The 16,391-nt window shown below is 41.5% G+C and overlaps 1 protein-coding gene across 2 annotated transcripts in view; it reads left to right on the plus strand.

Moving 5' to 3' along the window:
- The window catches only part of SNX31 (sorting nexin 31), a 189,441-nt gene that overhangs the window by 127,536 nt on the left and 45,514 nt on the right, over positions 1-16,391 (plus strand). For both annotated transcript variants that reach the window (XM_085605168.1, XM_085605167.1), the window contains exons 7-11: positions 788-875; positions 3,092-3,161; positions 10,731-10,823; positions 11,794-11,997; positions 16,288-16,389. In XM_085605168.1, coding sequence (XP_085461294.1) covers positions 788-875; positions 3,092-3,161; positions 10,731-10,823; positions 11,794-11,997; positions 16,288-16,389 — 557 coding nt within the window. The remainder of the gene's footprint in view (positions 1-787; positions 876-3,091; positions 3,162-10,730; positions 10,824-11,793; positions 11,998-16,287; positions 16,390-16,391) is intronic.

A 16,391-nucleotide genomic window follows, 5' to 3' on the forward strand; every position in this document is an offset into this window, starting at 1 on the left:
TTGTGCTTGCAAATTAACAGTTTTTTAATCAGCAGCGGCCGGTGCAGGTAAGTGCAGTAGGGCAGGGCAATGTCGATAGACGACGGAACAGGGGTTATTTATTTAATTTTACCTATTCCATCGTCTGTCGACATCTCTCCCTCCCCTGCACCCCACCGCGCTTACCTGCACCGGTCACTGCTGGTTATAATCATAAATTCAAAACCAGAACAAGACCTTTTTTTATAACGCATGTTGCAACTAACATTACAAACTCTATGCAGGTGAACAGGCAATTGACATCCGACTCCTATTCATATTCACTCGGGTGCAGGAATGTCAAGTAGGTTTGTTTCACTCTCCACGCTCCTTGTCGGAATATGGGACAACAGAGCTATAGAATTAAAAGGCAATGTTCTGTAGACTGATATCCCTTGCACTTTCTCTAGTTCATTGTCACTCTCTTGGTAATCAGTTCAACAACTTTGGTCAGTGTTATATTTTCAGATTTGTAGTTTTCTATTAAATGCAGAAACATTGAATTCTGACTGGACTCATAGCACTTTGAGTGCTTTTAAATATCTGCTTTCAAAAAGAAATTGATGATTGAACACACAGGATCAGAATTGATATAGTTACCAAAGCGTATATTCTGTTTAACACCTATACTGAACTCAGTCGGTGCAAAGTATCCCACTTGTCCACAGGAGTGTTTAAATTCTAGCACAGTGAATATATTGGTTCAAGGATTATCCTAGCCATTAGATGTTTTAATTTTAACATAAACTAATTGTATCTTTATTTCTAGTTTTGAAGAGAGTTGTAGAATTTGAGCTCCCGTATGTTACTCTTCATAGTATGAAGGATGGAAACTTGAAGCTTCAGATCAGAAAATGGTGAGCTGATATGAGTGCATGATTGTAATTGATATACATTAACTTAAATGACTTCTATTGGGAATTGAACAGAGATCACTTTCTATTTAGGAGGGTGCCGTGTCCATGTGCAGAGGACTCTGAGTGTAAGCACTAACCCCAGTGACGTAACAAAACTTGACAGGGCCTCCCGCTAAGTACATGGAGGGGGCCCTCCCTTCCCGACCCACCACCTATCACTTTTGCTGGGGGGGGGGAGGGTGGCGTCCTAGAGCTCTGGCCCCTCCTGCAGCGCAGGGGCTTTTGTTATGCCGCTGCAGGGCCCTCAAACAGTCTTTTTGAGCAATAGTTTTTAAGCTGAGCAGTTTTAACAAACGTTTTAGGTTCTTTAACGTTTTATTGCAATTCAGTCTTTTGTCTTTGGCATACAAACGACCTCTCCTACTCTTCTAGGATTATCCAGCTCTCCTCCCCCCCACTTTGTGTACCCCATTTGATCCATCATTGATTTTGTTTCCACTACTTACGTTCTAACACAGAGCTAAAACTGCATGTGTTATGTAGTGGTGACTGGACCACCAATTTTAGTCTGTGACCCCAATTAGATTGCATCGCGTCAGCTTGCAGTTTTCTACTCATTTGAGAACCAAATATACAATAGGAACTGCAGCTGTCTCAGCCAGTCAGATTTGTTTTCCAATCTTGTCATTTCTCAAACCAACTTGTTCTTAATGTCAACAGTCCAAATACATAAAAGAATAATCCTTCAAAGCCATATAGCAACTTTAACACCAATGTCTCAACAGCTGAATGTGTTTAGGTTTAATGCGCTGTGTCGAAAGCTATTGTCCTTAGAGTCGACCCGTTACTCACATTGGTTGTCTCCCACGTCACCATTTCCTTGCTTCCCATTAGTCAGCTGCTCCTCCTAGAGTATGCTTCCTCCTGTGCTTCGGGGTCTTTGGTCCCTGCTGTGGAGCATGGACCAAGTACTACTTCCTGTGGCCAGTGTCCTTCTACTGACCAGCAGGTACTTTTCTTTTTTCCGGCATCGTGCACTCAGATTGTTTACTCTAGTCTCTCCTTCATTCCTTCATTCCTGCCCTCCTCCCACTCTACAAGGAGCTACCCTCCCCGTCATCTACATTGGCAGCTGCTTCTGCCCACCCTCTGACATTTCACCTCCCGTTGGCTGTTTTCACCCAAACCACCACCCCTGCCCTCCTTTGATTTTTACCCACCCCCCCCTTCTCCTTCTCTCCGATGTGTTGCCTCCGCATCAAAAAAGTCCTATTCTGAGACATTTTCTCTCCATGTCAAGTTTGGTTTAATTCCATTCAGCACTTTTTTTGCCGTAGCAGAGAACAGAAATCCCCCTGACATTTAAAATGGGAAATGGTACTTTTTAGAAGATCTCAAATGACTTTCCCTTTGATGGAGTCTTATCTTGACCAGAACTACAGAATTGCTATGGTGTGGTGCAATATCTCATTATGGTTCTAACCTTTGTTGCATGGTGAGCTGCAATATTTCATTAAGGTTATATATAGCCATTGCTGTAGGAGAAGTTGGAAGAAGCAAGTTTAAATGTATTTGAAAATACACAAATGAGTCCTACATTCTCCAAAGGCACCGGTGTGAAAAGCCATGACCAGGCAGGCTGCAATGGAGAACAGCAGGGAGACAAGCGGGCAAGTTGGTTTTGAAATCTCGCTCCTGGTAAGCAGGGGGCACATTCCAGCAGAAGATTAGTGGATTCAATAGTGTTGTATAACACATAATAGAAGAATTCATAAATGGTCTTCAGGTTTGTAAAGTCTGTAGTCCTTCTTCCATGCAAGTCATATAGACTTGTCTACTATAGATAGGCTTTCAAAATTGGCAATCAGTTAATTCAAATAGGTGATTCGAAATAAACCTGTTGCAGTAATGGGCTGTTTGTATAGTGGCAACTTGCATTTCAAAACTGTGTTCCTAGGCTATGAGGCGCATAGCGTGGCATACAAGAGCTACATATGGATAATTGTCCCTACAGACAATGTTTTCAGTGCTGACAGTGTTACACACTATATATTGGCGGACTAGCAAGTCGGCTTGAATATATGGTTCGCCGAAATGTTGTCCCTAAACGAAGTATAAATTATTGCATGTGTTTTCAAACAATTAGTCCATATTTTGAATGTATACCCTGCTTCCTAAAACTAATTGTATGTATTTTACATTTTATAAATATGCAGGTATATGGATCCGTCCCTGGATAGGGTGCTTTTTGACAACCAAGCCTCCGTCACGTTACTTTATTTACAGGTAAAGAATTAATTTATGATGAGGTATTGAATGTCAAAACTAGATTTGCAATAACTAAAATAATGTTTCTATGCACTGAATTGATTTGTAGTGTTTTACATCTAATTTGCTAATGTTCTGCACAAAAGTTGTCTCCGGGCTCCTAAATATACCCAGAAGAAAAAGTGAACGAGGACAAATGAACATGAACTCAGTTAATGAACTTCTAGAGGTGTGATATTCGTTCTTAAATTTTAAAAAAAACAAATAGAAAAAGTTAAGTGTAAAATCTCACATTATCCCCAGAAGATCCTGAATGCATTTGCTAAATTATTCCATAAGTTCTCCTTGCATACCCATTTCGAACTCCTCTTTTAAATTAACCACGTTTAGCACCAACCTGGAAAGAAGAGCCCTTGTGTTCTATAGTGGTGCATTTTATGCAAACAGTTTCCTCCTAGAACAGTATGCATGAGAAGCTGCAATAGAATTATAGAACAGGCTGGCTGTATTGGAGTTTACTGAGTGAGTGGTGACAGATCTTCCATCTACATTTAAATGACTTCTCTATATTTAGCATCATTTATAGTTAAATGATTTTTGTTGGAAATTTGCAATTGGTGTTACAGTAGATTAAAACGAAGTTCCATATCCTTCAATATAACAGTTGTATGGAGACCAGGTGAAGCAGAGATTGGACAAGTCCTCTGAGGGAGGTCATGTTTGGGTCTGTAAGATCTTCCGGGTGGAAGTTTAGGTTGCTAAGGAGCATTAAGGCATTGGAGTCTAGGGCAAGGGTGCGATGAAGTCTGTGATAGCAAAGTTAGTGCATGATCCATGGGTGGGTGGGGTGGTGGAGGGGCAGAGTGGGGGGGTGATTGTTTGGATGAGGGTGGTGCAGCAGAAGGATTCTTTGAAGATGATGGTGATGCCTTCTCCAGGTTTGCATGCTACATCCTGTCTGCCCATCTTGTAGCCGAGAGGGATTACCCTGGCGATGTCTGAGTCAGCCAGATCTTGCTCTGGAAGTGCAGGTCTGGTGACTGGTCGTGGAATAGGTCCCAGAGGGTGTGTGTTGAGAGTTGAGTACAGTTGGTGAGGGTGTGGTGAGTAGTGGTTGTGGGAGGCTACGGGTGATTTAGCATGGGAATGCCTTTTTATGTTGTGGAGTGCGGTACTGCAGCAAAGCTGCAAGCATCATCCTGGGTTAAGCACGTGGGGAATCATGACGGGGAAGTGGTTGGGGAGTGAGAGTAGGGTCCCTGTTGCCTAGCGCGGATTTGCGTAGACTGGCTTGCCTTTGACATGCTCTTCAGCAAGCCAGTGGCATGCCCGTTGTGCATCCACACTGTGGCTGCCATTAAGTAGGTATAGAAGGAGGCGGAGGGCTGTCGAAAGTTTGCGGACTGGGAGGAGGAGCAGGGATGTGGAAAAGTGGGAGAGCACAGCCAGGTGGTAAAGTGAAGGAGCTCAGGGGTAGGCAAAAGGGGAGAGCAACAGTGTAATCTTTCACTTTTTATTTTGAGGGCGTCCTTTTGCATTTCTAATGCTTCCACCTGTTCTTTGAGCTCTTGAATGGTATCCTCCATAGTACAGTTTAGACTGCTACAATATGAGCGCTTCACAATCTATAGGAACCCTGGTCCGAACAGATTTGGAGCAGCTACCTTCACTATGGGGTAAAGTGATTCTTGGATAGAATGCAAGAAACTGAGTCAATTGGCGAATGAGGCCAGAGCGGTTTTTGGACTACTGGAGACTGGTAAGAATCCTTCTGAAGATGGATGCATACTTGACAAAGCAATGGAGGAGATATCATGAATATTCTTGTGGGTAAGGAACAGGCAAGGAGACCAGGAAGGACCCGGGATGGAGTATGGTAAGAAACATCAGGACTCAAGCCAGAAGGCACATGAAATATTGGGGTAAAAGAGCTGGAGGAAAGCCACTAGCCAAACTAACACCCACAATGAGCCTTGGAACTGTATACAATGTATTCAGTTGTGAAGTGTCCAAGTCTGGGAAATGCTCCATTTTGTTGTGGCAGAACGCCACACATACACAGTCCAGGCTTGTAGAAAAGTCTTTCTCCCTTTTCGTTGGTGCCCGAACGCTCCGTTTTCCCAAGTAAGTACTTGCACTGTGTCTTGATAGAAAATAGTCATATTATTCCTTTTTGAAGGAGAGTTGTTCCATGCACCCCACCAAGTGTGAAGACTCAGGGACCGACTGGAGCCGCACTGCACCAATTCCCACGCTACTTGACGCCTTGCAGCAACCAGCGCTTGTTTGGAGTCCAATCTGAACTCTGACACCGTGAAGAATGATCTGCTGTGGAGGAACGTCTGCATCACTGAGGCCATCACAGAGAGTGGGCCACCTGTCCTGTTGTCTCCTTTCTGCTGACCTGATGAAGATCCCTGAGTGCCTTTGACGCACGGGCCCAGCCGACCAAAACACTCTGCACCCCCAGCTTCTCGGCCTGGATCAACGACCACCAACTGAGCCCCCCTTTGAGAGCTCGCAGACTTGTCCGAAGATCCCAATCTGCAACCTGTTTCAAGGTGGTCCCCCTCTTTGCCTACAGTGTAGCTCACAAGGCTACCATGCCCGTCCAGCACCTCTGCACCAGGACCTCTAGGACAGGTAAACTCAAACTGCTAGTGGTACTTAGGACCTTGGCCCCCTAGCACCTTATGTCCTATAAGGGGACCCACGGAATACAATTGCTCATACCTGTATGCAGTATGTTTTTCTCCATACGAAAGCTTTACCACGTAAAAAAACACATTTGTGATACAATTTTGTGTGTAGAAAGTGAGATTTTAAAAGGTACTTGCCTAATTACGAAGTTCTTGGTGTTAAAATGAAATAAATACTTATGTTTCTAAATTGGTCTCGAGTTTCTTCCCGAGCCTTTTTATTTTATTTTTTAAAAAATTTTTATTGAAAAAGAAAAGGCATGACATGGTTACAATGCAACATTTGGCAGGTGATCAGTAGCATACTTGCAGGTAGTACGTCTATATGAAAGTATACACATTGACATAAGGCAGATAACAATAGTCATATACAGCTAATTTACAGCGTTAATATCTCCCGCCCCCCCCCCCCCAAAAAAAAAACTCTAGGCGGCTCACAGATGTCTCCCCAATAGGAATTCTATGCCCCCCATATCTGTGACCATTTTTTCGGACATCCTCTGGATTCGTATATGGGCTTCTCAGTTACCATACTCCAGTCCATATTGTTAGCCCAGTCAACGATCTTCGGAGGACTCTGGGCCCTCCACAGTCATGCAATATTTCGTCCCGAGTGTCTCTTATTTATTGACTGTGTGTTGACAAATTCTTAACACTACCCTCTGATAAACCCCAACTGCCTGCCCACACTACCATAAAAGAGCATTTGGGATTATTAATTTAAATAAGCCCTGTAAGCCATTGGTGGTTGATTGGACTTTCTACATAGTGTACCTAATGTTGCTGCACTACAGAAAAAGCTAGCTTTGTACAAATGGTCTTATCAGGTTGTTTTTTTGCCTGCTTCTCAGAGCAAGCGAAGAAGCAGAACAGACTACCGTCTCCCTTTCTTTCCCCTGTGGTGGATTCCCGGGCCCAGTTTTCCCCAATTAATCTTAGGATTTGTATTTAAACTCTGAGGTTCTCAGAAACCATTTGTCTTATTTGTCATGTCAGACTTTTCCTATTCCTTCTCAACTAGTTTTCATCGGCCCTTTAGAAGTACTGGGTCCTCTGATATTGACTGCTTGAATTGGGCACACTTGTCCTTGGGTGCTTTCTGCAGGTGTGAGAAGTTGAACAGGCCTGTTCGGCTGCCATTTTATTTCCCCCCACTACCCCCACAGAATAGGCAACAGATGAGGCGGTGTTCATTTATTCCTACAACTTCAACTCTTTAACTGAAATTTAATTTTGTGCACAATGCAAGCAGGGGTGGGGGGAGGAGCAGCTCCTTACCATATGAACATGATTCCAATATGGAAGCCTCATCCGATGTGCCTCCGTTTTATGAGCAGTAGTCTAGGTGAACCCTACCAATACAAAGTTCCTGGAATTTAATCAAATTTAGTATTGCACATCCTTAGAGAGGGTGAAAGCCGGGGCAGCGCAACGAAGATAGAGACACATATGTCGGTACTACCCCTTTATTTTATTTTTTATTTGACAACTTTTTTTTTGTTGGCATTTTGTTGAGAAGAGCATACATATTGTATTGGGTACGTTTACAGCAGATCACATTTGCCACACATCATGCTACAGAAATGTTGTTGCAGCGATTATGAATCTTTCAAAGCTCTAGTACAGTTTCTCCTAGTTTGTAGTGGACAGATACATAATATTGATAGTTATATTGTTTGTCTGAAGGTATTTCTATACATTGTTTCTAATAGTATATGTGACCCATCATAAGATTTTGAAGCTATTGGTACATAAATGAGTTTGGCACCATAATGAAACATAGAAAAAAAAGGGAAGAAGAGAATTGTGAGTGGAGAGTAGAGAGGAATTGAAGGGAATAGGAGTGGGTGTGAAGGGGCATACCGACATGAGAAGGAGCAGGTAAATGCAAAGCTACAAAAGTAAATAAACTAATCAAAATGTCCTCCAGTACTGAAGAATGTCCTGTGTACTAAAGTTTTGCTTAGTCTTCAGTCGGGGTCCTTTTCCCCGGGAAGAGAAGCATTCCCCTATTGATAGCGCAGTCTGCAAAGCAGTAAAGTGCTACATGTTAAAGGCAATGTACAGTTTGACCCAGGGCACATTTTAGAGCATCCTTTTTTTTTTTTCATTTTCAAATACTTTTATTAGGGTTTTAAGAAGGTATACAGCAAAATTAAAAACGACATAGCATATATAATCTATATAATATAGTACCCATTAACCAGAGATTTCCACCGAACGTTTAAGACATACGCAATTATCCTGTAATCTGTTAGAATAGAAGAAAATGTTAACATTAGCAGATAGATAAGTATTGATGGTGTGTACATCATATTTAATCGGAGAAATCCAAGGTCTTAAGTCCAAGTCCTCTTCATGGTTTCAACTGATCTTTTATCTCTGTTTTGAAATTATCATTCGCATTTGTTGAGGGAACTGAATAGGGACCCACTATAGTGAAGATAAATAATAAGAAAACTAACGAGGTAAAGAGAAAAAAGAAAAATGTCGCCAATGGTACTTCACCACAATCGGATGCCGCGTCAGGTGTATCCGCCAATACAAAAATGTGGCGCTCTCTTGACTCCTCACCCCTTGTCTTCAAACCTCCATGAACAACTGTGCTACGTTCAGGCTCAATAGGACTTCCTTTTTGTAATTCAACATTTTGTTTACTTCAGCCGCCTGCTCACGAATGTGTGCAGGTATATTAAAGAATGGGAGCGATGAACGTGAGAGTAACAATTTACTTACTGTGAAGTTCAAATTTACTTTCTCTTCCCATCTTAGTAACTTTTTATATCGTTGGAAGATTGGAAAATGTGTTTCAGGCAAAAGCACACTCTGGTATATTTTTGGGATCTTCTCACTCAGATTTTCCCCCCTCTTTGTGTTGTGTGAGTTGCTGATTCTGTCTTGTTTTATTCTGTGCACTGTGGTGATGCTGTTATTTTGTCTGCAGACCTATAAGTACAATAATACAAAGTAAAGAAACCAGATTGTGACAACTAGATATCTTTGCATATGAAGCAGTGTCAGGATATGTTTGTAAAAATATTCCTCTACATCTCTTAAAAAGTTTAGTAACAAATGGGAGTGGGCTGTATTATAGCTGTACCTTCAATGAAAATGTGTATCATTCGACATTGATTTTTTACTAATTTAGTTAAATCATTGATCTGTTTAATATAAACCTCATTGTGAATTTTACAGGTGGTTAATACACGCTTTCCGCTTCTGGCAGCTGAAGTTTTTCAATGTTTTGAGACAAAAGGCTTGGGAAAAACACACCATAGTGTTTGGTGGCACAGAACCTTCTCCAGCCCTGTATCAAGGGTGTCCACAAAGAAATGTACAACAACCAGTGGGAACATGTTGATCGGGGCGGTCAAATCAGCAGTTATAGCATTCTTGCATAATTAAAATATGTGAATACTTCACAATATTCGCAAGCGGAAGCCAGTTATTGTTTTGTGTGCAACCTCTGTGACTAATGGGTGAACATTATTTGCAACAGCTTCTTGCCAGTGGAAGTGCAGTGGCTGCAGCTCAGCCAGAATGCTCTTTCTGTTGGCAGCCGTTTCTATCGCAGTGGAGGCAAACACAACCTGTTGCTGGCACCATGGGCAGGGTAGGGCATCTCTAAAAGCAAGCTGCATTGAACTGAAGGTTGGTGGTTGCTCTTGATCTTATCAGAAGCTGTTATACACACGGGCACAACTCTGTGCCGTTGTTAGGTCTATCCATTTGCTTGTGTTTGCCCATCATATTCAGGCTACAATAGCCTGGTCTGCAGTTAGCATACATGCACATGAAAGCAAACACTAACTACCTGGCTGCTGAGTGGTACTCATTTAGTACCAGTCAACTGGGATGGAGACCAAGGCTCCACCAATAATGGATTGACCTACCTCAAATCATGGTCTGGGGAGGTGCATAGCTGCATGTGACAGTTCTGCAGGATTGGTGCAGCCAGCAGGTGTCTGGAGGCATATTCTTTTAGACATCTAGCCAGAAATAATCGTAAAGAACAAGATATCCTCTTTTACTCAGCTGATTTCCACAACGGAAATTGACTTTCGCCGTGATATGAGAAATTCTTCAAAATGCGTGTCTTGCAGAAATGTGGGGGCGGTCTTTTGAGAATGGGTTCTGGTTCCACATCAAAGTTTATTTACTTTTTTTCTTTTCTTATTCCGTATATAGAGTATGAAATTGTATTGTGTAAATTTATCTTTACTATAACCGAACCATTGGTGCAACTTTCCTGCACCTCTTCATTTGCTTTTCAACACACTTGCCAGGATTGGGTCTTGAAACAATGCCTGGATTTTTTTTTTAAATACCTGCTCTACATTTACCAGCCAAAAATTCAACCCTATTCATGGCAGTTGCGGTTTTGGCCCCCTACTGAATCATTTAACAGCAGACCATTTTAAAAAGTGCCTTAAAAGTCTTAGCGGTTACTAATTATGAAGGGAAACTCATGAAATATTCTAATTCATTATATAGGATTACAGTTTCACAGCAGCAAATAATGTGCGTCTGAGAGTGTGTGTTGCTCGCTCAAGGGAAGGTGGGCTGCGGATCCATTTGCTCCATCAACCCCTTTTCAGAAGCCCTCCAGTGGTTTTCCCTGTGTCCCTTACTGCCAGTCCCACACTGTCATTAGAAAGCAAAGTACTGTGTAGTGCTGCACTATAGTCTCGAACTGAATATAAATGCAATTTTCATTTGTACACAAGTCGAAACAGTTTGTATAAACATATCCGTTTCTGAATGATTGAACTAGAATTGAGGGCCAACAATTTGAATATGCATTGGATTTTAGATGATGCTACTAGATGAAACTTTTAATTTTTTTAAATCGTGCACATATTTAAATGTTTGTATGTCATCCGAGTAGGCACTTCAAGAAATTGAGCAGCAGTGGTCCAGGCCAACAAATGAACAACTTGTAAAACTGAAAAGTCTTGAAAAATCAGGCAATTATGTTAAGGTATGTCCAAGATAAAGGTTTCTGCGTATATGTCTGGCACCTGGCATTTTGTAATCATGTGATTATTTGTCATCTGATATGCACCGCCCACCATGCTTCCAGAATGAGAATCCATTCTGAAATAATATAAATCCTAATAGCAACCAATTTAGCAGATTTCCCCAGTTATCTGTGTCACTAGCAGTTTCTAATTGATGTAGCCTCTTCGAGATTAATGCATAAACACACACAGGTGCTGTGCGGCAGGTCAAAGTTTAGCACCTTCCAAAATAGTGCAGTAAACAATCATCTTGACAATGGAAGATCACTATAATATGGTATGTAAGTGTTTCTAAGCTATTTCTCCTTTCTCCCCACCATGCCAACACCCTACTCAACATGAGTGGCAGCCACCACCCAAGACTCCTTGCAACCATCCTCACCCTCCTTTATTTACCATTCCTAACATGGCCATGGACTGTGCGCTCCACAACCATTTGATAACGTGGCTGTGCTTGCCTCTATATCCTCGACTGCAAACACTGAACAATTAACACCTTCAGTGGTGCTGGAAAGTTTTTTGCAGTGAGGGTTAGATCAATGAAGCCGCAGGGATTGTGAAAAATCAAAGCACAACACTAAAAACAGACCATCACCTCTGAGGGCTATTAAATCGGATCCATATGTCTGTGGGGCAAGATCCGGAGTCTCAGGTCTGCGGGGCCCTGACCCAAAGCCTCCGGCCTGAGGGACCCAGACTTTTAGCCTCATGCATGTGGGGGGTCTGACTTAAAGCCTTATGCTTGTAAAAGCTTTGTTTAGATTGGACAGCTTTGCTACCCTGTGATATATTGGTGAACGTACACTTAGACAGGACCCATGCATGCTGTCCATTCCATTTCAAGTTTGTCATGTCTTGAAATAAAAGATAAGGCCAGGAAGTGCATCTTTTCTGGGTGTTTCCTTAACTCTAACTTATCTCTTTTCACAGTTTTTAGAGCTGATGCAGGAGGTGCGGCAGTATGGATGTATTCAGCTCGACCTCTGTACCATTGACCACCCAGAGCCAGACTGTGAGGCGCGCATCTCTGTTGGCAGTCAGGAGATACATTGCTGCGTAAAGCTGTGTAACAACACAACAGAGGAGATTGCCTTTAAAGTCAATATGATACGATGCTGGGAGGTCACATTTCTAGTAGGTATCAAGATTTTCTTATTCATTGGTAAATAACTCTCGTGAACAGTCTGAACCCCTACTTTAAGTACTATTATAATCCTTTCACCCTCCTTTTATGTCCTAATATGATATCTGGCATTTCTATAGCAAGTAACTGCCAATAATGAAATATTGTACCACTCTACTGACTGGAGTGAAAATAGACAGTGGTTGTAGTGAGACCTATGTAGAAAGTTTCATGAGGCATGTGTGCTCATGTTTAGAAGCAACGTGAGATCTGCCATCTCAAGCTTTCTGCTGAGGGAGATGGGTGTAGTCTTGTGAGTGACTGATCCTCACTTAAGAATCAGAATTGGGTTCAGTTAAAAATGTTTATGGTCCCTCACTCTTTTTGCTTATTTACAACCCCCCACCACCCCCGAAAAAAAGAACTTTGTTTGCCTGTTAGAGTTCCTGCTACTTAATTGCTAGTCATCAGTGGATTAAAAATCCTTCTCTTCTTGAAATGTGTACATTTTTATGGTCTCGCTAAAGACTGCTCTTGCCATCTGTCGCAGACTGCATTGTATAGAGTACTCCTCCGTCAACCCTTGTCATGTTTAGATGGTTTTCTTGTCAATCTCGGTTCATTTGTTTTTCACCAGTGGTTTTCCTCACTTTTCAGCGTTTGTCCCTCTCCTCAAATTGCCAATCTTAACGCAGAACACCTGTGGAAATCTTTTAAGCATGCGATCACGTAGGGTTGCACTTTCATCAACAATTAAAACTGGATCAGGACTATTGGGATCTAGAATAATATGTAAATCACCTTGGTCTCTCCAGTCTAATATTGAAGGCCCTTTTTTAGCTACGTAGAGCTTCCCTAGAGACTATTCTTACATTTAAAAACCAGATTCCTGAAACCAACCAAATCTATCCTCTCTCCAGAATACCCCACAGGATTATTATCTGGTTCAAAAAGTGTTTGCCAATTTTAGAGACACATTTGTAATTCTACACTTCATTAATAATGGTAAAAGGAGCCCCAGAATGAGCCTATTTGACAATTTCTCACTTCCCAAGATGTCTGAAATGCTTACACTGGTTAAGGGTGCTAAATGGTTCTCCACCATTGATTTATCAGCTGCGTTCCACCAGATCCTGTTGGCGTAGGAGAGTAAGTCTTACACTGCATTTAGAGTTAAGTGTTTTCAGGCTGACATCCTTGTTTTTGGGAAAGGTAGGCAGGAACACTGTTTTAACAGAAGTGTTGAGTGTGTTAGAAAATAATGGTCTGACTGGAGAACATGGTAAGTGTAAATTTGCAGTGCGTTCTGTAATCTATTTAGGTCATGTGTTGTGCAGTGACGGAATTACCTCTAAACCTAAGCTAGTGGAGGCAGTACAGAATGCTCCACACCCTTCTGATAAGGATGAACGCAGGTCACTTTTGGGCCTTGTGGAATTTTATGCGAAATTTTTGAAAGGGTTCTCCAGTAAGGTATTCAATATTAGACCACTTCTTAAAAACAAAGTAAAGTTTGTGGGGACTGAGAAATGCAAGGAAGGACTTGCAGATATAAAAAAATGCTATCTATAATGCTCCAGTGCTGAAGGGTTTTGATTCTGAACTGGATAATGTGGTCACTGTTGAAGCCAGCAAAAAGGGTTTGGGTGGTGGTCTTTCGCAAGTGGACAGGAATGGGAAAGAGTCCATAATTGTGTATGCGTCCCATACATTATCTCCAACAGATTCTCAGTTATCGAGAAGGAAACGCTGGTATGTGTGTGGGCCTTAGAGCACTTTACATCATTTGTATGGAGTAAATCATGCACGGTTCGCAGTGACCACAAACCCTTGGTCAAGTTGTTAACCACCCAAGGACTCTTTAACGCATCTGCGGGGCTAGCGAGGTTGTCCATGCATTTGCAAGATATTCATCTAGTGGTGTATTTTCCAGGGAGGAGCAATGTGTTAGCTGATTTTTTTTTTCCTGTATGCCTACACAAATACAGGAGTGTGGTAAGGATGAAGGGAAGGATTTACATATTGCATTTGTTCACAACCAAGGTGCACCTAGTTTTGAGGAAGAGACTTGGAAGAAGGAATATCCGAAAGACCATGTTCTTCAGAAACTTATTATTCTTTTTGAACTTGGCTGGCCTCAAAAGAGCTGTATGGATGATAAGTTAAAAGGTTTTTGGGAAATCAGATATGAATTATAAGTGAATTATGACATGGTCTTTAGGGGTGAGAGTTATTCCTCCATCTATCTTAAGAGATAATGTTATTAAAATGTGTCATGAAGGTCATTTAGGGATTGTAAAGACAAAACCGATCAAAAAAGTTGTATTGGTGGCGTGGAATGTGCAGCAAGGTTAGTGAGGAATTTTCTGTGGTGTACTAATGCAGACAAATCTCTCAGACCTAACATGTGAGAGCCGATTGTTCCCAAAAAACCTTGGCACACTGTGGCTGTAGACATCACGGGTCCAGTAGGTTCTCCATACAAGCATATTATTTCTGATTGATATTTTTTCTAGAATGCTAGTTGTAAAGGTGGTAGATAGTATTAATTCTGAGGTGTTGCGATTTATTGATGACACCTTTGTGGATGAAAGTTAACCTGTCCAATTGGTTAGCGATAATGGAGTTCAATTTTTATCTAATGTGGCGAAGGATTATTTCAAAAGAGTAGGTGTCGAGCACAGAACCACCTCTGTACAATCCCAGTGACAATGGCATGATTGAGAGGTTCCATAGAGTACTGAAAGCTGCCATACAGATGGCAACTCAGTATGGAGTAGACTGCGAGATTCAGGTTCACAAAGTGGTTTGGACTTGTAGGACCATCCTTCATGAGGCTTTGGAGGCAATCTCTTTTGAAGTCATGAGATGGAGTGCCAGGACCAAATGCAATCCTGAGTGGCTTTTAACAAGTACATAGTTTAAGGTACCTATTAAAGAAGTGAGGTAGAAAATTGTGGAAAAGCACAGGAAGTATAAAGAAGCTTATGATGGTAAAAGAGGATCTAGTAATGTTATGATTGCTAAGGGCGATTGGGTTAAAGCGAAGCTTCTTTGGCTGGTTAAAAGGGGCAATAGTCAATTTCTGAACCTCTACAAATGTTAGATGTTTTACGCAACGCTGTCCATCTTAATGACTGGAAAGTGTGGAATCTTAAAAAAATTGCAATTCTCAAGGGAGATCCTAATATGTATACCCGAAATGTTGGTGGTTCAGACAGTCCTGATTTGGATTTTTAGGATGTTGATGATATTGGGAGCTTCGTTGATAAAGAAGTGGAGTGTGGATGGGTCTGGTGTGGTTAGCAGGAAGGATAATGCTGTTGTGTTGGATAATGCAGGATCCACTCTAATCTGTGACTCTAGTAGCAGAGATTCAGGTCCTAGTCTTGTGTCCAACAGTGGCGATGTGGTTCCTGATGAAAATTTGGAATTTCACTCTGAGTTAGAGCCAAATAATGAAGCTCAAGTGTTGGTGAGAAAAGCTGTGAGTGACGGTGTACTGATTAATACTAATGAGGTAGAAGGATGCAATAGAAGAGTTTGCACAAGACCCAAATGGAAGTCTGATTTAGAGTGTGTCAATGCTAGTTGTTTTTTGTTTTGTTTTAGGGGGTATTGATGTGTTGTGTATTACTGTATTGTATATAGGATTTTGTATTTAGTATATTGGGATTGTTACCTTTTTAGTTTATTAATGATATATATTGTGTGCACATGCTCACCTGTGTACATTTGTAAGGCCAACTGCTGTGTCCAAGGTTCTGAATTGTACAGAACGGACAGAGGAGCTGGACAGGAGAAGAGGCTGTTGCTACTTCGCAATAAATCACTGTAAAAGTACTTTGTTGTGAGCATTACTTAACGGTATGCATTAGCAAGGCTCTGCTCTAGCCTCTTCTCTGATTATACCACTAAATATACCACAACAGTTTTAATGGCAAGTCTTTGAATAGTCTCGCTGTCTCCATAACCAAGGGTTAATATATGAGCTTGGTTAGGACATCACTGTACGGATCTCGATATTCCAGTAGATTCCTTATGCCTTTATCCTGGTAACTTGGGTTCTCTTCCTACCTTAGTATCTAAGGAAGTATGTAGTGTATTACTGTGGTATACTTACTGTAAAGTATTCAGCTCATTTTTAGAAAATGTAATGCAATTAGAGTATTCTTGCAACACAGTCACTATTTTGCCAACTGAGGATCAAGTAAGACTGGTCAAAGTATAACCTTCGCTTGACCACATTGTGTAATCTTGTGCAAGTCATTTGTGATTTCTCTATTCTTTCCTCACTGTAGGGAGCTATAGATGGAGGGCGAACAGATGACGAGAAAATGGAGCTTAAATTTGAGTACAATCTTGCAGGCAGTTGGAAGTGGATCACCATTTACACAAAGCAGGT

This window comes from Triturus cristatus, chromosome 5_1, assembly GCF_964204655.1.
Source record: "Triturus cristatus chromosome 5_1, aTriCri1.1, whole genome shotgun sequence".
Lineage (NCBI taxonomy): Eukaryota > Metazoa > Chordata > Amphibia > Caudata > Salamandridae > Triturus > Triturus cristatus.